The sequence below is a fragment of the Peromyscus eremicus genome, chromosome 7 (genome assembly GCF_949786415.1).
Source record: "Peromyscus eremicus chromosome 7, PerEre_H2_v1, whole genome shotgun sequence".
NCBI lineage: Eukaryota > Metazoa > Chordata > Mammalia > Rodentia > Cricetidae > Peromyscus > Peromyscus eremicus.
In genome coordinates, this window is record NC_081422.1 from 80,274,342 (window position 1) to 80,301,817 (window position 27,476).

The 27,476-nt window shown below is 40.7% G+C and overlaps 1 protein-coding gene across 1 annotated transcript in view; it reads right to left on the reverse strand.

Moving 5' to 3' along the window:
- The window catches only part of Ube3d (ubiquitin protein ligase E3D), a 151,661-nt gene that overhangs the window by 36,300 nt on the left and 87,885 nt on the right, over positions 1-27,476 (reverse strand). Inside the window, exon 9 of the mRNA XM_059267045.1 lies at positions 26,849-26,987. Within this exon, the coding sequence (XP_059123028.1) occupies positions 26,849-26,987 (139 nt within the window). The remainder of the gene's footprint in view (positions 1-26,848; positions 26,988-27,476) is intronic.

Genomic DNA, 27,476 nt, shown 5'->3' on the forward strand with positions numbered 1-27,476 from the left:
GGGTCAATGTAGAAGGCGAAAATACTAATTCTAAACATACATGCATTCAATATCAGAGCGCCCAAATATAAGGCAAGTATTAACGAATCTAAAAGGACAGACTCCAATAACATAGCAGGTGGGAACTGTAACACCCCATTCTCAGCAACAGACAGATCATCCAAACAGAATGTCAACAAAAAACGAGCAGAGTGGAGCTGCACTCTAGACCAACTGCATCTAACAGGCCTCTATGGAGTCTTCCACCCCACAGCTGCTGAACACAGAACTTTCTCATTCAGCACCTGGAATATTCTCCAGGCTGGATACTATGATGGGCTACAACACAAATCTTAGGAGACTTAAAAAAACTGACATCCTATTAAATACCTTTCCTGACCACAATATACGACTAGAAATTAATTCAAGAAAAACTTTGGAGGTTATATAGGCACATGAAGATTACAGCTTACAAAGAAGAAATAAAAAATAAATAAAAACAGGAAATTTAAAATTTTCTTGAACCAATTATTTTTATCAAAGAAATCCCAGGCCTAGAGGGCTTCATTGATCAATTCTAGCACTCATTTAAAGATGTAATACAAACACTCCTTAAGTTGAAAAAAAAAAGAAAGAAAGAAAAGAAAAAGAAAAGGATTCTTTTGAATACATCATTTGAGCCCAGCCTTGCCATTGCCCTAATACTAAAACTAGGTAAGGGTTCAACAAGAAGGAACAATAAAGACCAATATTTCAGAAGAAATATTCAAAAATTCTCAACAAAAATACTAGCAGAATTCAAAAGCACAGTAAAATATTATTCAGCATGACTGAATAGGACTCACCCCAGAGATACAAGGATGGTTCAATATACATAATCCAATAAACATGACATATTGTACCAACAGAATGAAGGACAAAAAAACTGCAGCCATGGCCATCTCAACTGCTGTAGCGATGCACTCAATAAAGATCACTTTTAATAAGATTGCTGAACAAATCAGGCACCTACACACCAACATTATAAAAAACATTTACAGTATAGTAAGTCAACAGCTAACATCATACTGAATGTAGAAAAGCAGAAAGTTGTTTCCTCTAAGGTCTGGAAAAAGACCAAGCCACTCTCCTTTATCACTTCCATCTAATGCACAGCTGGAAGTCTGAGCAAGGGCAGTTTAAGAAACTGAAAGAAACAAAAGGCAGGCACACTGGCAATGAAGTTATCAAGTTGTCACTGTTTGCAAACAAGATGATTTTTATAAAGAAATACCTCAAAACTCTATCAGACACTACTACTAGAGCTAATAATTGAATTAAAATTACAGGAGACAAAGTAAACATGCAAAACAACAACAACAACAACAAAAAAAACCCAAATCTTCAATAACATTGCTATATGTTAATAGTAAATTACCTAAAATAGAAATCAAAAAAGTCATCTCAATCACAACAGCTACAAAAAGTAAAATATCTAGGAATAAATTTAATAAAAGAGGCGAAAGAAATATACAATGAAAAATAACATTGCTGAGAGAAACTAAAGGGAAAAAAATCCCTTGTTCATGGATTGCCTATCTACCTAAAATAGTCCAAAGCAATCCCTATCAAAATGTCAATGGCGTCAGCATAGAATTTGAAAATCCAATTCTAAAACCAATACAGAACCACCAAAAAACCTGATAGCCAAAGAACAAAATGATTGAAGTAAGAGGTATTCCACTACCTGAATTTGAAGCATACTACAAAGCTGTTATAAATGAAACAGTACAGTATTAGCATGAAAATAGACACACAGGCCAAAGAAATACCATACAAAGCCAACAACTAAATGCATACATCTATAGCCAGGTGCAAAGAATAAGAACTGTAGAGAGGACATTCTTTTTAACAAGTGTTAGAGAAACTGAACATCTACATGCAAAAGAAAGAACCTAGATCTCTACCTCTAACAATTAAAGATCAAATTCAACAAAAACAGACAAGCAAAGACCAACACAAAAGTGTGTTAAACATTTAAATGCAAGACTTAAAATTTGAGTGCTTCAGAACACTGGGATGGACAAGGAATTTTTGAGCAAAAACCTGAAAACACAGGAAACAAAAGTATAAACAGACAAATGGTGTGGTGATATTGTGTTCCCCAAAATATTGTGCAACCTAATAAACTTATCTGGGGTCAGAGAACAGAACAGCCACTAGATATAGAGGCCAGAAAATGGTGGCACACACGCCTTTAATCCTAGCATTCCCAAGGCAGAGATCCATCTGGATCTCTGTGAGTTCAAGGCCACACTGGTAACAGCCAGGCATGGTGACTCATGCCTTTAATCCCAGGAAGTGATGGCAGAAAGCAGAAAGATATATATAAGGTGTGAAAACCAGGACCTAGGCCTGGTTAAGCTTTTAGGCTTTTGAGCAGCAGTTCAGCTAAGTTTCATTTTGGATGAAGACTCAGAGGCTTCCAGTCTAAGGAAACAGGATCAGCTGAGGAACTGGCGAGGTGAGGTGGCTGTGGCTTGTTCTGTCGCTCTGATCTTTCAGCATTCACCCCAATACCTGGCCCTGGGTTTGTTTTTATTAATAAGAACTTTTAAGATTCATGCTACAAAATGGGATCCCTTAAAACTAAAAAGCTCTGCCCAGCAAAGGGAACACCCACCAGAGTGTGAAGACAACCCACAGATAGAGGAAAACATTGGCAATGAACGTGCAAAACAAGGGGCTGATATCCAGAATATATAATGAGCTCCTCAAACTTACCAACAAAACAACTTGAGTTTAAGGTGGGCATTAGGTCAAAATAGACATTTCACAAAAGACAGAAACAAACAACAGTCAAACAAATGCTGAGTAAGAGAAGAAGTTCATCATCAGGCATCATCAGGAATGCAAATCTAAACCACAAGGAGCCATCACCTCACTCCAGGAAGAATGGCTAATATCAAAAAGAACAGAGATAAAGGTTCTGGGAAGGAGATGGAAGAAGATGATGATGAACCCTTGCACGGTCTTGTTTCCACGTCCATGCACTCTGGCCCCTTTGCCACCCCCATCTTTCTCATCACTTATTTTTACCCTCTCTTGGACCTCTTTCTATTTTTTTTTTCAGTTCTCCACATGTGGATGCTCATTTATCTATATACACGCATGCATTAACAAGACAGAATCTGCAAATGAGAAAGAACACCTGGGTTTTATCTTCCTGAGTTTGGGTCACTTTGCTTAATATTGTAGGTTGCATATTAATTCATTTCCATGCAAATTTCATGTTTGTTTACAACTAAATAAAACCCCATTGCTACAGTACAATGTATTTTTTGTTCTAAAAGTTAATTACAACTACATAGTATCATTTTATGTGAGGATGGTATATGTACTTGTTCATACGTGTGCATATGTACATACAGGCAATTACAAAGTAACTTAATTTGTTCACAGTTTATATGGCAAACTCAGAACACTTTTCTTTTGGCCTTTTAAACCCAATTATGCACACTGTAAAGTCACTTGGTAATTTATTACATGCTATTTCTAATGTATCATATCTTTTAGTCCATGCCAATCAGGATATTAACTTTATCTTAAAACTCACTGACTCTGCACAAACTTGGAGAAAAGAATATTCATCTCACTTTGCTGTGCAGTTTTAAATTATCATTTGTTTTCTTCCAAATATTTTCATTCATCAGCTGAATAGTATTTTGTAGTTCAACTCTCCAATTTAAAGCAGAACATTGGAATTCTGTGCATACAAAGTAAGCATTATCCTTGATTGGATGGAATCTAACTAAAAAGTCTATTAAAAAAAATCCTTGATGGCCTTCCAGTAATGTTCCTCAGGTACAGAGCCTCTTCTTTATTGTTCATTGTACCTATACACCTTAATGAGCCCACTTAGAAAGTGTCACAGGTTTACTTAGCTCGGCTGAGATGCATGTGCCTCTACAGATCTATCTTGTTCGTGTTGTTAACAGCAGCAAGGTAAAAACTTGTCTTACCTAATTCTCAAAGAGAGCTATTCTCAAAACATGGTCCTGTTGTAATGCTGGCCTCAAGATTCTGTATCACACCAAAATGGACTGACAAAAATTCACGATACTTGTCCCTATAGCCATGTGAATGGTTTCTGTCAAGTTGGCAGAATTATCATTAGCAGTGCTTGCAAAGCAGAGGATGTCGACTAATAAGATCCTTCCCTCAGCTCAGATGTTACTGACTCTTACAGTTTCCTGTTTGGGGCTCTCATGCTGTCTCCTGGCTGGTGGGACTATGCCTGACCACATCTTCAGAGAGAGGAGCCAATTATATTACAGCACATGGCAAGTTTAGCTTCATGGCATCACAATGGCTGAGCACACAATAGTTTAATCCGTGCTGGCTGCTGATGAGGGTCTGTATTTGCCGAACTCTTTATGAATTATCATGAGAATTAAGGAAACTCACATACACATACCCCAGAGCTGGATCCCGGATCATGTCCCAGCTCTACCAGTTGTTATCTTTGAGAAAATGGGCAATTTTGAAATAATGCTATGATTCATTTCCTCATTTGCCAAGCATAGATACTAACAGTGTCTATATTGGGAGCTTTTGAAAAGATTAAGGGTGTTTGTTTATACACACACCAAGTATTTCAGAGAATGATTATCATGGTAAACATGAAGTAAATACTAGCTATGTAATGGCATGAAAAACTACTTATGGCATCAATGGAGAAAGCAGACTTCAACACTATATTTATTCACTAGGACTCCAAGTCTGTAAAGACAACTGCCTGACTTCTTTTTTATCACCTCTCACTGGCAAGTATGCATGAGAGAGACAACACTAGAAACAAAAAATTGCTTGTAGACTGTTTACCTTTTAAGTTTCCAATAATCACTAGATACTGTTTTAACAATTAAAAAAGAAATACTATTTTTTAAAGGGTCCCTGTTTTTTTTTAATAGCCATATTATAAGGCTACTATGTCAATTTTCTACACAGATCCAGATGAGAGGCCTGACTTTTGGATGACGTAAGAGAATGACGACTAAAAATATCAGAAAGAGCAGGATGATTCCTAAAGAAAAAGGCCAGACAGGAAAATATGGCAGGATTCCATCTAGAGAGAAGAAACTAATTTCAGTGTTTGAAGGTAGAAAAGCAGGTTGGGTCAGGGAGCAGTAGCACAGGATAAAAGTCAGCATGGGTTTGGAAAAGAGAAAATGAGTCATCCTCCCACCCCCACAGTTTAATTTACTTAAGTTGTCTGTGGTAAAAGGTTCTAGGCACCCACCTCTGTATGCATATCTCCCTGTCTCTCTGTATGCACATTTAAGAGAAGAAAGATAAAAATCTCAATGATAAAGGCAAATGTCAATATGTCTGTGAGCAAAGTCTTCTTTAAATAAATGATTTGAAGAAAGAATAATAAAGCAAAGTCACCTTCCTTTTAATTCAGAAATATCTTTGTCTTTATGAACCAATATACAGCAATAAAAACATCCCTGGAGTGTTGTCATATCTTCAGCCTGCCCAGCACCTTTTCAACTTTATCCTTGCAATGTCTGAAGAATTCCCTTCCTTATAGATACTACTTTCCAAACTCAGCAACTAGAAGGTGCGTTTCTCCAACCTTCTATGAAGGCCAGCATCCTGTATGGAGGCTCTACCAATTGGACACCTAGTTCAGAACTTGAGCCTCAGACATCACTAATTTGAGGAGGAATCATGGAAGATCCATCTTATCTATGGTCATCAGAGAGGTAAAATGCAGTACAGTGAATTGTACACATAACATAGTGATATTTGCCCCCAACACTGATGGACTACTGGGTCCTATTCCTGGCTCATGCTGAGCACCCCAAGATCCTTTAATAACTTTTGCTTCTCCTCAAACTAGTGAGAAATTCTGTTGTTTAGAACTCTGACCAACATGAACAGTGACAATAGATTCTTCACGTTTAGCTTCTAAAGAGGAACAACAATAAATAACCTGGAAGTTTAGAAAAAAAAATTCAATACTTCATTGATTGGTCCTTTACTTTGCCCTTATTAACTAGAGACTAAATTCCCTTCTACAGATGGGGAAATCTACCACAGGAAATACCTGTCAGTATGGAAATCACATTATTTCCAACTCTAGAATCAAAAGTTTCATAATTAACACCAACTTATCCCCAGTGGAGGGTAAAAGAAGTCTAATGATGATGTTTTCAAACTATCTCCTAGAGAAGGAGACTGAGCTTGCTTACTCATGCCCCCTCAGCCTTTCCAGTTCAGCAGTGTGACCTCCACATGTGAATGTAAAATGGAGTAGAATCAAGGTTGCTACAAATATCACAATATTGTTGGAATCAGACAATAGTGTTTCCAGACTGTCATGTTTTACCTAATAATATGCATTCATATTTCTCTATGTTTTCCTGTTGTGAAAGCTCATGATCTAATTGTTGGTATTTGTTAGGTTGTGGCCACTCTCAAAGGTGTACAGCAGTACTTTCCTATCGTTTTACTTTGCAATTTTCTGACGACATGTCATGTGGGGACATCTTTTATGCTTATGTGCAAGCTACATACCTTCTTTGGTGAGATGTCTGTCAAAGTATTTGGCTCAGGCTTAACTGGGATGTTTCTATACTGTTGGGTTGTAAGAATTTCATTTCAAAAAATACTAAATTAGCATGCAAGATATTAGATATCATTATGGCATTTTCAAGGAAGGTGTTTCAATAGATTTTCCTCCCTCTTCTCTCCTGTTCCCCTTGTAATTGCTCCTCCCATTCTCTTTTCCACTTTCATGTCCCCTGTGTTATTTTTGTCCATCTGCTATTCTTCCTTACCACCAATTTCTACCATTTCTTGGTCTCCTGTCTAGCTTTAAAGCTTTACCCACATTTACCCCCACTATATATATATATATATATATATATATATATATATATATATATAAAATATCATATAATTATATATTATTATATGTTATAATAAAATATATATTACACATACAAATATGTTACATATTACATATATGTTTATTTATGCATACATTACAGGCTAAAATCCACATAGGAGTGAAATCATGAAGGTTCTGTCTTTCTGACTTTGGGTCCATTCATTTTCCTGCAAATTTCAGTCTTAGCATATTTTGTCTGAGTACATCATCAGACGTGTACTTTGCAAATATTTTTTCCTACTCTGGCTTTTCTCTTCAATCTTTATAGTGTCTTTTACAGAGAATAAAAACAATTTAACTTTAATGAAATCAGGGTTGCGAATTCTTTCTTTCACAGATCATGTCTCTGACATTGTATCTGACAGTCATTGCCAAACTCTAATTTTATTCAGAGATCTACTGATACAATAGTAGAAGTTTAAAAGTTTTGCGTTTTACATTCATGTCTATGACAGTCTGAACTAATACTGTGAAGGGCAGTGGGATTTTGTCTATATTAACTTTTTGATGTCACTGCACTGCCTCTGCTCCTTGTCCAAGATCAGTTAACCATACTGATATAGGCTGGCCTCTAGGCTTGTTGCTATGTGCCACTGATTTTTTCTTTCTCCAATTCTACATTGTTTGGACTACTGTTGCTGTGTAGTGCATTTTGAAGTAGGGCAGTATTAGTCCTTGACTTTGCTGCCTTCTGTACTGCATGGGCTACTCTGGGTCTTCTGCTTCTCTGTCACATCAGAATCAGTCTTCTACAGATAGCAACAAAATTATTTTCTGGGATTTTAGCTGACATTGCACTGACACTAGATCATTTGGGGCAACATGAAATCTTACAGAACAGGGGATCAGTCTCCCTCTCTCTCTTTTTTAGGGCTTTAAATTTGAGTTTTATGGTCTCTTCAAATAGACTGTGAACATATTTTGCTATATTTATACCGATGTATTCCATTTGGGATACTTGAAAACTCCATTTGCCAATGTAAATGATACTGTGCTTTTAATTTCAACTCCCACTGTTCATTGCTGGTAGAAAGGAAAGCAATTAGCTTTTGTATATTAATCTTGTGTCTTGCAACCCTGCTGTAATTGTTAATTTGTTGCCTCTTTCTGATTGTCTACATAGATAATAACTGCAAACAAAAACAGATGACATTCTGGAAAAGGAGAAAGGAAAGACTGTGGAAGTGGGAAAAAAATCAGCAATTTCTAGGAGCTGGTGTTGGGGTGGGGGAGTAATAGACAAATAGAACACAGAACTATTTGTAGAGCGGTAAAACTACTAAAAATTATACTATACTATACTATAGTATATATGTCATTTTATTCAAACTCATAGAAAATGCAACAGCAACTGAACCCAAATGGAATTATGGATCTAGGGTACTATCACTAAATCAAAGAGTTGTAACACAAGCACCACTCTGATGGGGGATGCTATGATGGGTGGGAGCTAGAGGTATATAACAAAGCTCTTTCTCTGCTTCTCTGTTTCTTTATGAGCCTAAAACTACCACCAAAATAAAGTCTGCTTTTAGAAAGGAGAGTAAGAATGGAAAATTTGGTCAGATGCCAAAAATGAATAACTATTTCAAAGTTGATATTTATCAATCATTGAAAACAAGACAAGCTAACAAATCTCTCTCCAACATATAAGAATATTAATAATGTTACATGTGTAAAAAAAAGCAGAATACACAATAATAGGAATTTTTAAAACTACATTTTAACTATATTTTGATTTTGTAATCAGCTTTACGCTGCAAATTGCCACTCCACCATAGAAAATTAATGGATGTTTTGAGAAACCTAAAGGGATCTTTTGATAGCTGTCCTCAGGACACCACCTTCCATAATATATATTCCCTGGAAACCTTACTTTGAATGTTGTAGTTTTTCTTTTCTCAGCCTAGTAACATGTGGCACGAAACTCGTGTGATACTGAGTGATCTTTTACACATTTATAAAACAAGATTCATGTAAAAATCATTTAATGATTATTTTATTTTACAGAGTAGAAAAAGCACAAGGGAGCATCTAAATGTTGTTTCTCATTATACTTCCAATTATTTCAATTACTTCCGATTATGCATAAGGCAATTTCCCATTTGACAAAGTGCTGGATAAAGATGTCCATGGGAATGCAGATAGCAGCAATCTTTTTATATATAGTAAATTATGTTCTTGGGAGAAGCATGACTTAGGCTGGGTAATGTAACATGAATTTGATTGTCCTAGGTAAACACTGTTATAACAAAGGCTCACATAACTACCTCAACTCCCAACTTTACATGTGATTATGAATACCTCATTTAGTCAAAATTTTGCATTATTTGACATATAATCCAGTAGAAAAATGTAGTAATCAGAATAATAAAATTTTGCTGTATTTTTAGAATACCTGAAACTGTATAATCTATAAAACATTATTTATTTATTTACTTTATTTTAGTTCATGAAATTGAGTAATTCAAGGCTTAAGGTGCTAATATGACCTCATACAGCCAAGGATATCATACAGCTGGAAAGAAAGGAAAGGGATCTACCTCATCTTTTTATCAGGAATCCATTCCTAGAGTATTGGAATTAATACTCATTACCTCGTCACCTATTAAAGGTCCTACTCTTCTTCACTTTAATTGGACATGAAGTTTCCAACTCATGGGGGGCAGACATTTAAGCCACTGTATATGCCAACTATGGTTCTTGCTAATTTTATGACAAAAACCCAAGGATGAAGAAATGGTACAACCAAATAAGAGAAATAACCAGGCTTTCCTTAGGTAAACATAAGCTGCTGTCTCGCCCACAAGCCAACGCACTTTTTCTTAAGGACTACGGGCTTTTCCTATATCATAGAAGTGGGACTTCAGTTGCCATATTTGTCTTGCACGACCTTGGGCTGTACTCACACCTGACGGACATTAATCCTGATCTATCAGATTCTGTCACAACATGGAATTAAGACTTGTGACAGGAAAGGGTCACTTAACTGACTCTTGAAAAAAATTCTATTTTTGCTAAGCTTTCTTCATAATTAAGGCATGGTTTGCCAAGACATATACTTTGTTTTTCCTAAGATTCCAGCTTCTTGCTACCACTACTTCTACTCAGAACTTTAATGTTAAAACAACTAATGCTTACTTCCTCTGCATTTCCACCTACCCTCCACCGCTTAGATGCATTCACACAACTTCAAGGCTGTGAAATTTTATTCATAATCAAAAATCACACACACACACACACACACACACACACACACACGCGCACGCATGCGCGCATTTTCTGCTTTAACCTCAAGGTGGAGATGCTAATGATGTGTATTAGAGTATTCAAGAGAAAAACAACCAGTGTGATGATTTCTGGATTTATACCCCTGCTACCACCTCTTGGCAATAATTCTCAAGTGGAACCTAGCTGTCTCCCGCTACCTCTCTTCCCTAGTTATAGGGAACATGTCCCCTTTCTTAGATCTCTGAGAGTCAGCCTTGGTCTGTTCCCCCACCTTCTGTGGGACATTTTCATCTGTGTGCTAGCTAATAGAGATGACCCTCAATGTATGATGGATCTACTATGGATCTTCTGTTTTTAAGATGGTACGAAAGCAATATTCATTCAGGGGAAACTTCTGTCAGGCTAGTCATGTGTGTTATAACACTTTTGTGTGGCTGGGAGGCCACGGGAGACTGCAGCTCCCTGCCAAGATCACAAGGTGATGGGAATCAGCTCATATCCCATTATGTGCTATGTTGCTAAGAAGGTTAGGAGCATTAAATTCATTTTTTTTTAACTTAGAAAAATGTTATGTTACAATGGTTGGTTGGCATGTAACACCATCACAGGTCAAGAAGTACCTGTGTTTTAAAACTTTATATTGGGGTCTGGAGAGATGATCAATAATTAAGAACACTGGTTGCTCTTGAAGAGAACCTGGGATTCCCTGGGGTTCCCTGGGATTCCCAGCACTCACACAGTGGCTCACAAACATCTCTAACTCTAGTCCCAGGGGATCAAATGCCCTCTTCTGTCCTCCATAGATACTGCAAGCACATAGTTCAAAAACATAGATTTGGGTGAAAACTCACACAGATAAAATAAAATAAAATACCTTGACTCTGAATTACTATTAGACTTAGAGGAGAGTTGGGAAAGTAGTGGTGTGTGTTCATATGCTCCTTGCTCACCTTCCCTTAATACTAACATCCATAAATACTAACATCTTGTGAGACAATTAGCAAAATCAGGAAATTAATATGGACACAATATCACTTAGTAAACTATAGATTATTTAAATTTCAGCCTTTTCCAGTACCAGTTTTAATCTTCAACCCCTTTGGAGCGTATCATGTATTCGGTCATATACGGAGCCAATTATTTTTTGTCTCACAAGATTTTGTCTACATGATTTATCATTGCAGCATTGTTCAGTACGGGACAAGCACATGTCCAACAAGCAATCGCTGCATAAATAAAGTGTGGTACATCCATACAACGGAATATTTATTCAGCAATAAAGGAACAAAATATTGATAACATGGATGAAACCTGAAAACAAGCTAAATAAAAAAAAAAAAGCCTCTCACAAAACACCCACTGTCACCATTTAAAACACCCAGACAACTCTCTACTTCAATTTGTATGTCACCTTTGGCCCAGTTGTTCAATAAGATAATTTGTAAAATATCTAATTCCTGAGGTTGCTGGTCACTCACTGGCTTTCAGTGTAACTGAATCACTGTCGGTTAGACCACTCACATAGAGCATGTAATACTTAACATTTCATATTGAGAACAGAATTATAAATCTTTTAGTAAGTAAATGAAGCCCTTTCACATTTATTAGCATGATTGCTATGTTTAGTCACAAATGTATGATATTTTGTAACTATAAATTTACAAATATTCCTTATGTTTCTTTGCATAGGAGATGTACACACTGGTTTGGGGAACAATTTCTTCTTTTGTTCTGATGGTTAGCTTTTACAGTTATACATACATGAATGCACTTTACCTCTCTTCCTTCTTCCCGCCCTTGCTTCCTGCCTACATTCCTTTCCTATGTAATCCCTGCACCTTCACATCTATAATCTCTCCCATTATGGCACATTCCACCAGAGAAGTATGTTTATTAAAATTAGTGATCATCACTGACATGGGTCATTACCCAAAGTCCACATTTTATATCAACATTCATTCTCAATACTGTACATACTGTGGGTTTAAAAAAATGTATAACATGCATCCACCATTACACTATCACACACAGTAGTTTCAAGGGAGTTAAGGTTTTGGAAGACTGTCTCTCTGAATGAGGCCTATCCTTTTAAATCAGTGGTTCTCAACCTTCCTAATGCTGCAACCCTTTAATACAGTTCCTCGTGTTGTAATGATCCCCAACCATAAAATTATTTTTGTTGCTACTTCATAACTTTAATTCTGCTACTGTTATGAATCATAATGTAAATATCTGTGTTTTCCGATGGTCTTAGGCAACCCCAGTGAAAGGGTCATTGGACCCCCCAAATGGGTTGCGACCCACAGGTTGAGAACTACTGTTTTAAACTATGTCTAACCAGTGCCTGCTTCTGTAAATGCTGTACCTCTCTAGCTCCCTAAATGATGTGATTTTAAAATTCCTTCCTTGGATTGCTGACTTCTCATCTGCTTAGAAATTTTCCCTGGGAAATTTAAAACATTGGACAGGATTTGAGCTTCCTGGTCTGTCTGGATCCACCTCAGGAACCTCAGCAGCCTGGGGTTTTTTTTTGTTTGTTTTAACTGCCACAGTTGTCCTGGTCAGCCTTTGCTCTCCATGAAGCCTGGAAGCAGAGCTGGCACAGAGGGTGAGGAATTATGTGGTGGAATTTCTTGGGTGTTTGTAGTTTTGACATTAACTGCTGAGGTGCAGTTCGATGCTGTCTCTTCACAGTTGTTGCCTCTTGTCAATTTCAGGTGTGTGTGTGTGGGGGGCTGATTGCAGCAGACCTGCCACCTTCAAGCATGCATGTAACACTTTTAGAGTCTAGGGTGTCACAGAGGAAGTAGAGGGACAGAAACATGAATGTTCAGTTTAAAAAAAAAAAGTACAAAACAGCCCATTAAAGCAGCAAAAAAGGGCTCCAGGTGACTGTCACTGCCAATGTGATCACACGAGGAGGGGAACCTTTCATTGCATGTCCCCTTCAAATTCAGCTGTAATGCTTTGATTCTTACCACCCAAGGAAGCTTAGTTTTTGGTCGGTTTTGCTTGTGAGTTGAAGGACACAGAACGGTTCACCACGCTGACAGAAGCAGCGTCTTATAGTGCAGCTGTCTGGGTCAGTGTTCTCAACGGTCCTGACACAGCGACCCTTTAATACAGTTCCTCATGTTGTGTCGACCTCCAACCATAAGATTATTTCATTGCTACTTCAGAACTGTAATTTTGCTACTGTTTAAATCGTAATGTATGCAAGATATCTGATATCTGATATGTGACACCTCCCACATTGAGAGCCACTGGTCTGGGCCATTAAAAGCATGGACGACAGTGATAGCCACCTGACCAAAAGCCTTTGTACCAGAGTAAGCCTGATTTGGGTAGATTTGACATAGTACTTCATGTGTACAAAGTAGAAAGCTAGGTTTCATGTGGCATCACTAGGTTAAAAAAGAAAAAAACTGAAGGAAAAACAGAATACCTAGCAAATGGAAAGGAAGCTCTAAAAGTCAAGTAAAAACAGAGCCACAACCCACATACCTCTAGAGAGCACTATGTAATTTGTGACTGGACCCACCAGCAAAAATTACTGGGTAGCTAAAGCTCCAGGAAGGTTTACTTGTATCATAAGCCATGTCACCTCATTTCTCTACCATCCACCCATCATCTTGGACACATCTACCCTGTAGAGTACGGTACCAATTGCATTAACCTTAAATGTGGCTATACATTGCCTTTACTATTCGCCAAGCACTCATACAGACAGGAAGGGTGGCTGTTACATATGCATGAAAGTCAAGGTTGACTCATAGAGACACTAAGATGACACTAAAGTTACAGCCTTGAATTCTTCAAATACAAGGTGATGACAGATGAAATGGAACATGAGAGAATTCAAAGTCACAGTTACATTTAAAATGCTAAATATTGCCATGGACTAGACAAGAAGTGAGTGGTAGAGTAGGGCAGAGATGAAGACATGGGCCTGTCTGTGGGGCTGTGTCAAGGATAGACTCTGGGACATGTAAAAACGACAGACCCAAAACTGTTTCTCTTATAAGAGGACCAGAAACAGCTGCTGACAATTCCTGGGGATTAAGACTCATGTGGGACCTCTACATCCAGAGAACTGGAAAGACACAGAATCAAGCTTCTTGCCAGTATGCCTGGTAACTCAATAAATGATCTACAGGAACCCAAGCATCACCACAGGCATGTACCATCATGGACTTTGTGCTGGAAGAAAGGTGGACTACACAGCAGCTGCAAATCTGGGCCATGCTGATGGCAGGGACAGGGAAGCAAACAAAATGAGGTGAGCTTGAACCCCAAATTCCAAGACATGTGGAGAAATTCAATCCTACGTTAGCCCCCAAATCATCAAGCAGAAGGCTAATTAACCAGGCAAAACATTATAAAAACAGAGCAAGCTAAAAATATTTTAAAGCAAACATATTTAATGTCCTCAGAAAGGTCATTAAAATATAGTATGTTGGGAATGAATTGAGACAACACTTAATAGTCGGGTTGAAAAACAATGAGAGAACTGTATTATCTAGTACTGAGGAAGTTGTCAAGAGAAATAACTATGTGTGTGTGTGCATGTAAATTACAAAGCATACGCACACACACAAAACAATAAACAAGAAGAATAAATTGAAAAGACTACTATATGGTAATGGAACGCACCAAGAAAATGAGAGGAAGCTGATCATGGGAAGATGCAATCACTGACATTTTTCAGAACTGATTTAAAGACTGAAGTCTTCCGAGGAACTCAGACTTAGAGAACTAAGGAACATAAACTCACACTTAGACATCACTCAAATTATAGTACTCCAAGCAGCGGATGACATCCTAGAGGCCAGCAGGAATAGACAGACAATTTGTCATCAGAGGAACAGCAAGTAGTCTTATAGCAAGCAGCTGTCTTATCAAAAAATTAGATGGCAAAAGGCAACTCGTGATAGGTCTTCACACTGAAGAGGGTACAGGACCTACACTCCAGTTAGCCATCATTTGGAGCTGAACAAGGCGAAGACATTTATGACCTACAAAGATCTATGGTTTTTCATTCACAGACTGTCAGCAAATGAACTTCAAATGATATGGGATGCAAATAAAACCTAAACAAAACACAAATCAGGATGCCAGATGACTGGTATATATGAGGTACATATTAAAATATTTAAAATTAACGAGTGTGCCTTCGAGAGAAAGGGACAACATCAATGGATGGCAGGAATGGGAGCTGTGGAGTCAGAACACATACTGTGCCTACTGGGCCACTGAAAAACTGTAAGGTCTTGTCCTGGCGAAGTATGTAAAGGTGCTGAACAATTCCATCTTTGCTAGAAAAGTTTGCATTTTATGTGTAAGAAAGCTGCAAGCTATTGCTTCCATTCCAGCATAGTTTTTAAATAGAAAAAAAAAAAAAACTTTTCCAACCAATGTTTAAGAAGGGAAAGAAGAGTAAAATTTAATAACCCAAACCACATACATACTACCTCATACTTCCCAACAGTGGCCATCAAAATTCTAACTATCTTGCTAATCACAGAAATTGTGATCAGATAATCCCAATAATCACATCTTTTGTTTTCTATGCTCTGATTTTTGCTACAATCCTTACTGTATTTGGGGACTCCATAAGAAGTAGCTGATGCTTCAGAAAGACAGTGTCCCATGTGTTTACTGCCTTCACAAATGACTTTCAAGTTTGTCAAATGAGAAGGAAATGGAATCATTTACTAACAGCAAAGAGTCAAAAACACTAGAACTGGACAAATGTAATTGATTTTTTAATAAGAAATGCTTTTAACTCCAGAGTGATTAAAAAAAAAGGCCCAAGCTCCTGAAAGGACCATCTCAGCGGCAGTTTAATCTGCACTCTGTGATCACGGCTTCTGACTGTACGGTGACAGCCCTTGTCACCCACAGATCTGCCTGCCACACTGGCTTGAACCGTGGACAGCTAACTGCAATGCTAATGGCAAGAAGCCCCTGGATGAAGCTGCAGAGATAACTTCCCTGCTGCCCACACAGCATCACTCCTCTGTGAAGGTCGCTCCAGACATCGAACCTCCAAAGGAACAGTTGTTCTCTAGGTCAAGGCAAAGCCTATGGAAGTCACAACTCTGTCATGGATAGAATGCCTGAAATTCAGAACCAGTGACGTTTTGAGTTAGAAGAACAAGAGCAAGGGTACACAGACAAGGTAGCGACACCTCCAAGACCAGAACCCAGGCCAGCTCCCACCTCCACTCCAGTGCTTCCCCCACTGGGCTAGGAGGATGTCTACTGGGGGCGAGGGGCAAGAGAACAACATGATAACTCACAAACCCTGCAGCCTCGGGCCTCAGAGCATTTTCTAAATCTGCTGGCTTTGCTGAAGCAATTAGTCATCACCAGGAGGGCTCACGGGAGGTTCTCAATTGAGGCTTAGAACAGGTTCACCTTCCCATCAATCATTCCCTTCAAGGCTGGCGTCCTTCCCAGGCTGTTTCCCCCTCTAGCCAGAAAAGCTCCTGAGAATATATAGCAGCTCTTTCCATGAGCAAAGTGAGCTCAGTCAGTTCAATGTTGAGATTGTGTTGTTTCTAAAGACAGCAATATGTCATCAGCATCCTTTCCTAGGAAGAAAGGTCTATCCCCAGGAAGCCCTCGGTGAGCACGGCCAGCCCAGGCTTGGGGGCAGAGTAAGGCCTCTGGTAGTAGCTCCAACCAGGGGAAGAGATTCACATGAAGAAAATTGCTTTAGAGTAACAACACTTAGAAATAAATAAAATACAAACACAAAAACTACTAGGAAATTCGTAAGTCACGTATGCTTCAGTGTGGACCAGGATCTGGAGTCAAAAGAAAACCATGAAACCCCATATGGATGAAGCCGAAGAGAAAACAGACATTAAAAGAGGAGAGATCCAGGGCTCCCCCTGCTTTGCTCTAATACGTCATCCATTTGAGAAGGGCTCTTTGCTGCTTCCACTTCACTGTATACCCTGAGTCTCACAGCCTAGAAGAATCACGGGGGACAATATCCTCACCTCATCATCTGGGGGAATGGGTCTTATGGCGCCAGTTCGGTTCTTTGGAAGTGTGTGCTGGAACCCTGCACACGGACACACATGCACACACACGGAACAACCATGCGATCTTGTTTTATCTGTACTTTAAAAATTTTAAAGGTGTTCAGAAGAAATAAGACCTAATCCCTTTATAAGAAGGAGAGTCACAGTACGCAGCTGCGGTAAACAACTCAGAAACAGCTGAGAACAGACAAAATGACTCCACGTGCCTCTGCTTTGAAAAGGAACTTTAAAATAGAATTTACCCCAACCTCTTCCCTCTACAGACAACGAAACAGGGACCCACAGGTCACCTGATGGGAACCCTGCCACAAGCCAGTGGGTGGCAGAGCCACAACTAGACCTTGAGAGTCCTCCATCAGTGCAAGGGCCTGCCGGCCACCTCAGCTTGGCTGGGATGAGAGAGGGGACACAGGCCGCACATCCCCGAGGGAGGGGGCAAGCCCAGAGGCAAGATGGTGGGTCTGCTGGGTGGTCACAGAGAGCGCGGAAAGGTGCGTTAGAGTAAGGAGCGCCTGCATCCTACAGCACACTTGAGAGCGAAAGGAAAAGGAGTTAAAGACAAACCCTGAAGGAAAATTATACACTTCAAGACGAAGATTCCACAGTCAAAGACTGTGTTAGGTACAGGCTAATAAGAAATGAGCAGAAAAACAATTAAGCCCTGTGACCTAGTGACAAGGTGTTTGTCAACATAATGAATCTCCCTCCTCTCATTTCCTATTTTAGCAGGGTATATTCTAGCATCATGTAAGTGTTTCCTGTAACTTGGTTTGGAGAAACACGTTGGATACTAGCTGGAGTGCAGAAGACTAGGCCTAGTCCACTCCCGTTACTGAGTCCATCTCTCAGCTTCCACTCAGAAACCTGAATGCCAAGCAAGCTTCCCAAGTATGGTAACATACAAGAAACAATGCTATCTGCAATCATGCCATCGCCCATTCTCCCGCTAGCCTTCCCCATTCCCATGTCACAGGGACAGCTGTTAAGATACACAGCGAATGCCCCCAGGAAACAAAGGTGCTTGGAACCATCCCACTTCATTTTCAGGCCTCCACTTCCCACCATGCCATGAGGACCAGGTAGACTTAAATGCAGTAGACAACAGAAGACTAGACATTTTTAAGCTAAAAGTGAAAATTAGCACTGTTCACTAATGGGGAGAAATTATACTTTTAGTCCCGAGTATGTATTTCTTTGAGAACCAACTTATCAAAAATAAGCCAATAGGGGTTGGGGAGAAGACTCAGTAAGAGCACCTGCTGTGCAAGCATGAGGACCTGAATTCAAATCCCCAGCACCATGTAAAAAGCGGGGCATAGCTCCATATGCTGATAACCCCAGCACTGAGGGACAGAGAAAGGTGGATCTGGAAGCTCACTGGCTAGCCAGCCTAGCTGAAACAGTGAGCTTCGGGCTCAACAAGAGACTGTCTTAAGAGAGCATGACAAAGAACAACAGAGATGCAACAGAGATGATATTCAATGTTCTTCCCTGGTCTCTGCATAGGTGCGTGTACACACACACACACACACACACACACACACACACACACACACACACGCACTCAGTGCATGAATCACACATATTCCCCAAACAAACAAGACAACAAGCAAGAGTCATGAGTATGATCTCAGTGAGCCGTATCTACTTCATTCTTGCTTCCCTCAGTAGGCAGGCAGAGCACCCCCAATTCCACCAGATCTACCCATCAAAGCTACAGAAGGCCACGGCACTCCAGCTTTCTCTGCAACCTGGGCTGCTGATTAGAGGAAGAGATGTCTTAAGGAATGGGAGATGTGGGAGCATCTGAGAGGTAAGGCAGCCAGTTGTGGAGCGAGGGTCACCTGCAGAAGCTGGCTGCCGACTTACTCCTCAGGCCTTCTGCCTAGCCTTGCACACTAGAGTACAAAACCGTCCACTAGAAAGGAGGCAGAGGAAGGGACGATTCAGACAAGAGCGCTGTATTTAGCTCAACACCTGTTCATTTCCCCACAGTGCAGAAAACTTGATAGGACAGAAAGAAGGACGAGATCAAATCTTTTCACACTCAAACTGCTGAGATCATTACTCAGAAATGTATTTTGAGGAGAAAGATTTCAGAAAACTGAAGGGAGAAATGGTGAAATTATATCATAATCTCAGGGGGAAAAAGAAAGAATAAAAAGAAAGAAGAGAAAATTCTGTCGATGTGTTGAGGAGCACCAAGTCCTCAGCGACAATGTGAACCAATGCCCATCTTTCTCGGTCCAGGTCTGCCTGCCTCCTGACCTCACCCACAGCAGCCCTTGGTGGTGGTGGTGTGTGTGTGTGTGTGTGGGGGGGTTACTCCCTGCACTCTCACCTTCCCAAGGTCCTTTAAACAGTCTCCCAGAACATCACCTTCATGCCAGAAATAAGCAGAGGAAAGTGCTGAAAAATGACACTGAGCTCAGCATCTTCAATAAGGCTAATTTATATAATAAATATAAATTTCTGTGTGAGGATACATTGAAAACGTAAGGAAGAATAAAATGGCATCACTTTTTTCTCTAGTAGTTTTAATTTTCTTGAGTTTTTTTTTCTGTGTTTTCCCTTTTTTCTATTATGAAAAAAAATGATCACTTTATAATCAGGGGAAAATGGCACTTTACAAATAATAATGGCAGTCTGGGGAGATGGCTCAGTGTGTAAGAGTGAATGCCGCACAAGCAGAAAAACACAGCTTCAAATCCTCAGCACCTTGTCAAATGTTGAGTGTGGATGTGCATGTGCCTAGAACCCCAGCGTTGTGGTGAAGCAGTGATCCCAGAGGATGGCTGGGGCTTGCTGGCTGCCAGCCCAGCTCCAGGTTCGGTGAGAGACTGTCTCAAGGGAATAAGACGAGAGTGACATCACAGGACAACTGATGTTCTCCCTTGGCCCCATATGCACATGTGCACAGACCATACACAGAACCCTCCCTCCAACACCCACAGACATTCACACACTCACAATACACAACAATAATGGCTAAAATTTACCCACAATTGAGTAAGGCAAGTAACAATGAATGAGGCCATCTGTGGAGTACAATGTATGAAAGTAGACAGGAAAAAGGGTGTAGAGATTAAAGCTTCACTTCCTCTTTAGCCCAGTGCTACTGTTTATCTGCAAAATCTCCAGGCTTCTGCCCGCATAGCACTAGGGTATTCTTTTTTTTTTTTTTAATTTATTTTTTAAGTTTTTAAGCTTAAACTTCACCGCTCACCATCTTGCCTTTTTAGCCATTGACGGCAATACAGGCAAACTAATGAAACCAATGTAGATGATTCTTTGTATAAATATTAATGGGGGCAAAAAGGTAGCTGGGTGTGAGGATTATTGTAAAAGGATTAATGTCTGAGTAACGGTGGTGAAAATGTGGTTTTTCCACTATGAAAATGAAAATGATGGACTTTAAATGTCAGTAGATTCTTAACTTTAAAACTCACCTGCACAAAGTCTTCTGATCTATAATAGCTTGGGGGGGTGGGGGGGTGTCCTCAAATCAAAATACTTCAGCTGCAGATGGTCATGCCTGGACATGCCTGATCTCATCTTAAAATGCTTCAACTGCATCACCTTCACTGAGGTAAGGAAATATCCTTGACCAACCTTAATTAATTATCCAGGGATATGAGAAAAGGCCTTTTGTTTCTTCATGTCTATATAGTTTCCCCATATTATACTACATAGCATACACAAAAAACAAATTTGACACAGGGAAACATTCACTAGGACACAGAGTACTTGAGGGTGGGAGTCCCTCACCCTGCTCAGGTGTTAGAGGGTTGTGAGTCTCAGAAGGATATTAAGAAAAAAGAATGTGTTGTTGCCAGATAGAAAATACCACATGTACAACATCCAGGACTGTTTGGCAATTGTTTTTCTGATGCAACTATCATAAGATGGAATAAATAATAATAGACAAAAGGTCTAGGTTCAATACTATCTCTGAATGTCAATAGTTTTATATATATATATAATATATATGTGTGTGTTATATATGTGTGTGTATGTATGTATAAATCATGTACATATATTTGCTCACATATTACTTTCTTTACCTTTAAAATAAGAGTTGTGAAGGTTTTTTCAAAGGCTATTATTTGTGAAAACATTCTTAATTACAAAAAGGCAACAATCCACTTGGGGAAGAACAATTAGCTTCAGTTATGGGGCCCTATGACCCTTGGAAACTCCATTCACATGGTCTGCATGGTCAAGAGCAGCCCATGGCAGCTGGATAGAGATGGAGTTAGGTACAGGAAAGAATAAAGTGGCTTCCTCTGACCAGGGGCCAAGGCTGTATCTTTTAACCAAGCATAGGTGCCAAAGAAGAGCCCTCCTGAGCATCCTCAGAGGAGTTAAGGCATAAGTCAGGAGGGAGGCAGAGTTTGGCCAGATGGCTCAATCTTTTATCCAGACTTTTGCAGGTAAGACTATGATACACAGTGTTTAAAGCAGATGAAACCCAACTAAGACAAAAATGGGAGCAGGTGAAAGGGGGGATTTCAGAGTTTCTCAGGAACCTTCTGGGCCTTTGGTCAGTCTTGGTATGTACCGAGGAACATCAAATGCAGGTCTCTTTCCTGGGTACCACTTTGACTAAGGTGGTCTTGACCAGAAAGAAAACTGCATAGTCACTAATGGAATAAATGGCATCTTCATGACAATCAGTAATTACAACCGCACAAATGAGCACAAGCCTGTAAAAATGTGCAGAGGCTACTCTGCCACAGCCATCAAAACCTTTAAAGACAGCACACAAATGACTCTAGAAAAAGGGATCCCTGATGCCAAGTGCCTATGGGAAATAATATTTCTTAAAATCCTCAACTAACCAGGTCACACTGAAGCACATGAAAGGTCTTAAATAATCTTTTTGTTTAAAAACATACGTGTATAACTAAAACTGACCAGAGGCAACCTTATCTAGTGGTTAAGAGTGGGGAGTTGCAGAGCAAGGCTTGGCACTTTGTGTGCCTCTATTACTACCTCAGTGGGCCGGTCAAGGTCATCTCTCTGGCTCAGCTTCCGCCTTATGAAGCAGGAAGAACAATATGCCCGCCAAAGAGTGCTGCTTTGAAACTGAAATGAACTAATGAATGCAAACCATTGAAACAGCACCTAGATATATTAATATTACATGACTGATGTCAAATTATATTTATAAGACCTAATAATACCTTGTAGAATCTATTTCCCAATGGAATGCAAGGATAGGAAACCCCTCTTGTTTGGGGATATAGTTCAGTTGGTAAAGTGATTGCCACATAATCATGAGGATCGAGTTTGATCTCCAGAACCCACATGTAAAAGCTGGGCATAGTGGTGTGTGCTTGTACTTTCAGACCTGAGAGGCAGAATACAGGAGAACCTCTGGTGCTCACTGGCCATTCAGCCTATTTGTTGAGCTCCAAGCCAATGAAAGACTCTATCCTTTTTGTTTGTTTGTTTGAGACAAGGTTTCTCTGTGTAATAGTCCTGGCTGTCCTGGAACTAGCTTTGTAGACTAGGCTGGCCTCGAACTCACAGAGATCTGCCTGCCTCTGCCTTGTTTGGGATTAAAGGTGTATACCACCACAACTGGCCCCTAACCAGCTCCTTCTGCAGACTGAACGCTTCATGTTTTCCTCATTTGAACAAAGCTCTAGGCTGCAATTTCAATGCAGATGTCCATCGGTACTCAGCCTGGTTGACAAACCTCAAACCTGAATCTAATGCTGAGTCCAGTTCCAAGCAAGCAGAGAATAGAATGCTGTCTCTACCTTGGATACATACTACTCATGCTCTGCTTCCTTCTAGCCCGGTCTTCTTGATTTCTAGACTATCCTATGCCCATGCCAACTTGCATGTTACTTGTGCATCCATCCACCCATCCAGTATTTTTTTAACTGCTTTGTACATCCAGGCTCTATGTTTTGCTGATACAAAACTGAACAAAACACATACTCCCCTTGTATTAATTACTTGTCTCATCACTATGACAAAATACCCAATAGAAATGACAATCATAAGGGAAGATTTACCTTGGCTCACAGTGAGACGGCTCAGTCCATCACAGTAGGGAAGGCATGGCTGGGCTCAGGTCAGCGGGAGAGTGTGGTAGCAAGCTGTTCACAGCTCAGCAGATAGGAAGTAGAGAATGCAAGCTACAACCAGGGGCAGGCATAGCCTTCAAAGGCCTGCCCCCAACGGCCCACTGTTGCTAAGCCAGTTCCTCTTAAAAGGCTCCAAAACAGCCAGGCAGTGGGTGGTAGCGCAGGCCTTTAATCCCAGCACTCACCTTTAATCCCAGCACTTGGGAGGCAGAGCCAGGCAGATCTTTGTGAGTTCGAGGCCAGCCTGGTCTACAGAGTGAGATCCAGGACAGGTGCAAAGCTACACAGAGAAACCCTGTCTCGAAAAACCAAAAAAAAAAGAGGCTCCAAAACAGCATCACAAGCTAGACACCCAATGCTAAAGTCATGAGCCTCTAAGGCTGTTTTAAATTCAAACCATAACACCCCCTGCTCTCACTCAGCACACACTTTAGTAGAGGAAGAAGTCAAATGAATACAATCATTTCACAGGGCAGCATGGTTAAAAAATAATGGTGATGGGGAGAAGGGAACTCATGGAGGGAGTTTGGTTAAGCTCTTGTGGGAGAGGACACATGAGCTGAGACCAGAGAAAGCCAGAGAGAACTAGCCATGCTAAAAGACCTGGCACAGAGTACTCTCCTAATAGCAGAAAAAAAAAAAAAAAAAAAAAAAAACAACAGTACACTGATGCTGCGGCCAGAACCAGCTTGTTGTAACAGCTTGTGTCCCTTTTTATCAACAGGAAGCCATGGGAGAATTCTAAGTAGGGAGTGGTTACGCCCATCTTCTTCTTGGGTCCTCCATAATAACTAAAGTACAGTGGTTCTCAATGCCTTCTGTTTGCAGATAATCACGCTGGGGGAGAGCAAAGGGTTGTCACAGAGCAGAGGCAAAGCTAGAACTGTGACACTTCCCCGAAAGAGAGAAGTTATACCGAAGAGAGAGAGAATTCAGCTCAGCTCACAGTCACTACCTCAGCCCGGGAAGTAAGAGGACTGGACGGTAAGGAGAGGCGTCATAACCAGTGCCGCTCTACTTCACAGCTCTTGCTAAAACAGCTCTTAGAGTGGATGTGTGGGAAAGTGAGTTTCCAATTAAAACCAATCTCAAATGCAAGCAGAACTGGTGGCTCCTCTCTCAGTTATCGGAGATGACTAAGTAGGTGTTACACAGATGAAATGGAGACTATTTTTCTCCAGCGCCACCGGAGCCGTCTCTGTTTCTTCTGACGCTTCACGTGGAGTGAAAGGCCTGCTGAAAAGAGCCATTCCCAGAATGCTCCTGGTAAGAATACATCATCCATCTTTCCTGGGGTAAGGACGGGGATGAGACTTGGGGAGACATTGTTCGTAAGATTCTGCCAAGTTTGTCATGTTCTGTGACAGTCACTCTGCAAAGGAGAGGAACCGGAAGTAGGGTGGCCACGGCAGGGACCCGGCCACTGAGGATCTGACAACTCTGGGGCTCCTCTCGTTAGGGATGTGGAAAGCATACTGGTGCCACTGGTGGCAGGATGCCCTTCCCTGCATCTCTCTTTATAGGATGCTGAGATGTCCCCCTTAAAGGGTGAAAGTAGAGAAAGTACTCGTTTCCTCTCTCAAATCTCTCATCTTCTATTTAGAAGTACCTCTAAGTACCTCTAAGCTCTTTAAGACCTCAGGTTATTCTCAGTTTATATCATACATGAAAGACTGTCCTATCCGCCGCCCCCAACATGCCATAAAATCCACAAGTGGGGACCATCACCTGATGTAAACACCTCAAATGGTACATAAGAGAGAAAAGAGAATAAAATATAAATGCTGCTCCCCTGAAATAATGGCTGCCACGTTTCTTACACCTCTCTCCATAAAAGGATGTGCTCATATACAAATGTTTGTATCACTCATTACATGGACTGATTACAGAATTTTAAATCACTCCTAGGTCAATGCGGGATACAAATAAAAGTTTTTATAGTACTGCAAAACGAGAGAGAGTGTGTGTGGACACCCTGGTAGATACACCCTACCTCTCTCTACAGTCATGCCACTGACAGCCCCTCAGTCAGCACCTAGTCAAGTCGGGGGTTGGGGGAGGATAGCTTTAGTCTGGTCTTCAGCAGGCCTGAGGCCTTCTGGCTCGGTTTCCCTCTTGCAGGAGAGGGCATGCTTTAAAGCCCCTCTGGAAGTCTAGGACTGAGGTCAGTTAACACCAGAAACACAGGTACGCAGAAGCCAGAGTCTAAAACTTTGTTAGCGCCCAAGGTTCAGACAAAGGAAGCAAATCACAGAGATGACTGATAGAACAGATTCCCTAGAGAACATGGATTAAATCACACCAGAACAGCTCCTTTTGACCCATTTCCTGATTTTTTTTTCCACATCCTGTTTTGCCATGTAACCAAGGAGCACTGTCACATCTATGGATCTTGACACTGTCCTAGGACCATCAGTGATTCCCCCTTCACAAGAACCGCCAACTCGACCCACACTCACTTCTTGGCGCTGTGGGCCTCTCCCACCAGCATCTAAGGGCTTAAGAGTACTTTTTCTATCGTCAAAAGCCAGAGAGATACACTCAGTTTTACTCGGTAGCTTTAGGTCACAACACAAGCCATTACTTAATTCTCCTTGGCCACCTCATATGACAATTTGCTGGCCGCTAGGGAAGAAGTATGCCTGTTGTTCAGTCTACATGAGTAGCAGGAAATTATATACATAAGTATCCACGGAGGGGAGAAGGGCTAAGGGAGGGGCTCAGGAGGGAGAACCGTGCCGAGAACATGGGTCCTCCATCCCCATTGAACACTCGGTCAGCATCTGACTTCAAGCTTAGAGCAATGCCACTAAAAATGACTTGATGTTTTTGTTCTAAATCAAAGTTGGGAGAAAGGAAGTGGCAATCACAGGCCTCTTGGCCAGATCTTCCTGCCATTTCTCTTGAGGAAGGGAAGATGAGGGTGTAAGAGAGGTTGGTCCCCTAGGAGTTGTGTGGTCCTCTCTAGGGGACCAACAGGACACACCCAGACATCACATTTACCTCCTGGAGGGGCAAAGAGGGCGGGGGCTGAGCAAGCAGCAAGCAGGTGTTTTTGCAGGAGTAGGTTTTTAAGGAGAAACAGGAGGGAATCTGTGTTAGAGTGAGTTGGTAAATCCTGATTGGACATGTTAGTCAAATAATGAATTTTGACTGTTGGATCTTGGTGTTTTGTCTCAGGAATGAGTCAGTGGCCAAATAAGGAAATAGCTCTTGGGGGCCAGCTTTAGGAAGGGAATCTAACAGTTTTTAGCACGGAGAGGGAAACAAGGAAGGACAACACCTGTCAGCACCATGGTTGTCAAGCGCAGGCCTCTTAGAGAAGCCTTCAGAGGTTAGGGCAAGACCTGGCGTTAGAGAGTTATGGGTTCTGCCAAAGCTCGAGAGTCCCTGAATTCCGAGGCTGCATGTGTTCACTTACTGAAGAGAACATTGCAGTGTGCTACTTATTATCGTCATTTGAAACTGTGGCTCTTCATGGCTGATCTCCTGTGAATGACAGGATCCTTGAAAAACATCTTAGTTAAGGAGCTCTTCCTTACCTGAAAGGAATTCATTTGGCGGAGGGACAGAGGCAGTGAGGCGTTGCTCCTGGACAGGATCAACAGCAGCTCCAAGCAGGTGGCAGAGGGCAGGGTTAAAGGGTGGACGCTGATGTCACTTTCCCACGTGCTGGCAAGCCTGAAACACACAGACTTGTTAACTTTCATAAATGCATGGTTAGAAGTACTTTAAAAAAAATACGACATAGAGGAAAACTCGTGTGTGTGTGTGTGTGTGTGTGTGTGTGTGTGTGTGTGTAGAATATATAAAAGGTAGAAATAAAAATAGGAAGAAAATTCACAAGGTAGGGCTTGGTGGGTAAAGGTGGTTACTGCCAAGCCTGAGGACTTGACAAAGATCCCCAGGACTCACATGGTGAAAAAAAAGAACTGATTCCTACAGGGCGCGCGCACACACACACACACACACACACACACACACACACACTACAAAACAAAACAACACAGAATGAACTTTTATGTTCACAAGGTAAATGTCCAAGACATTTTTATGCTGTTGCTGGCATAAAGGAGACAGGTTACTCATTTGTCAGGTAATCACTTAACATTCAAAGTATAATAGTCACGGGACATGCAGGCTTATTTGAGTGAAACCTGCTGGGCGGGG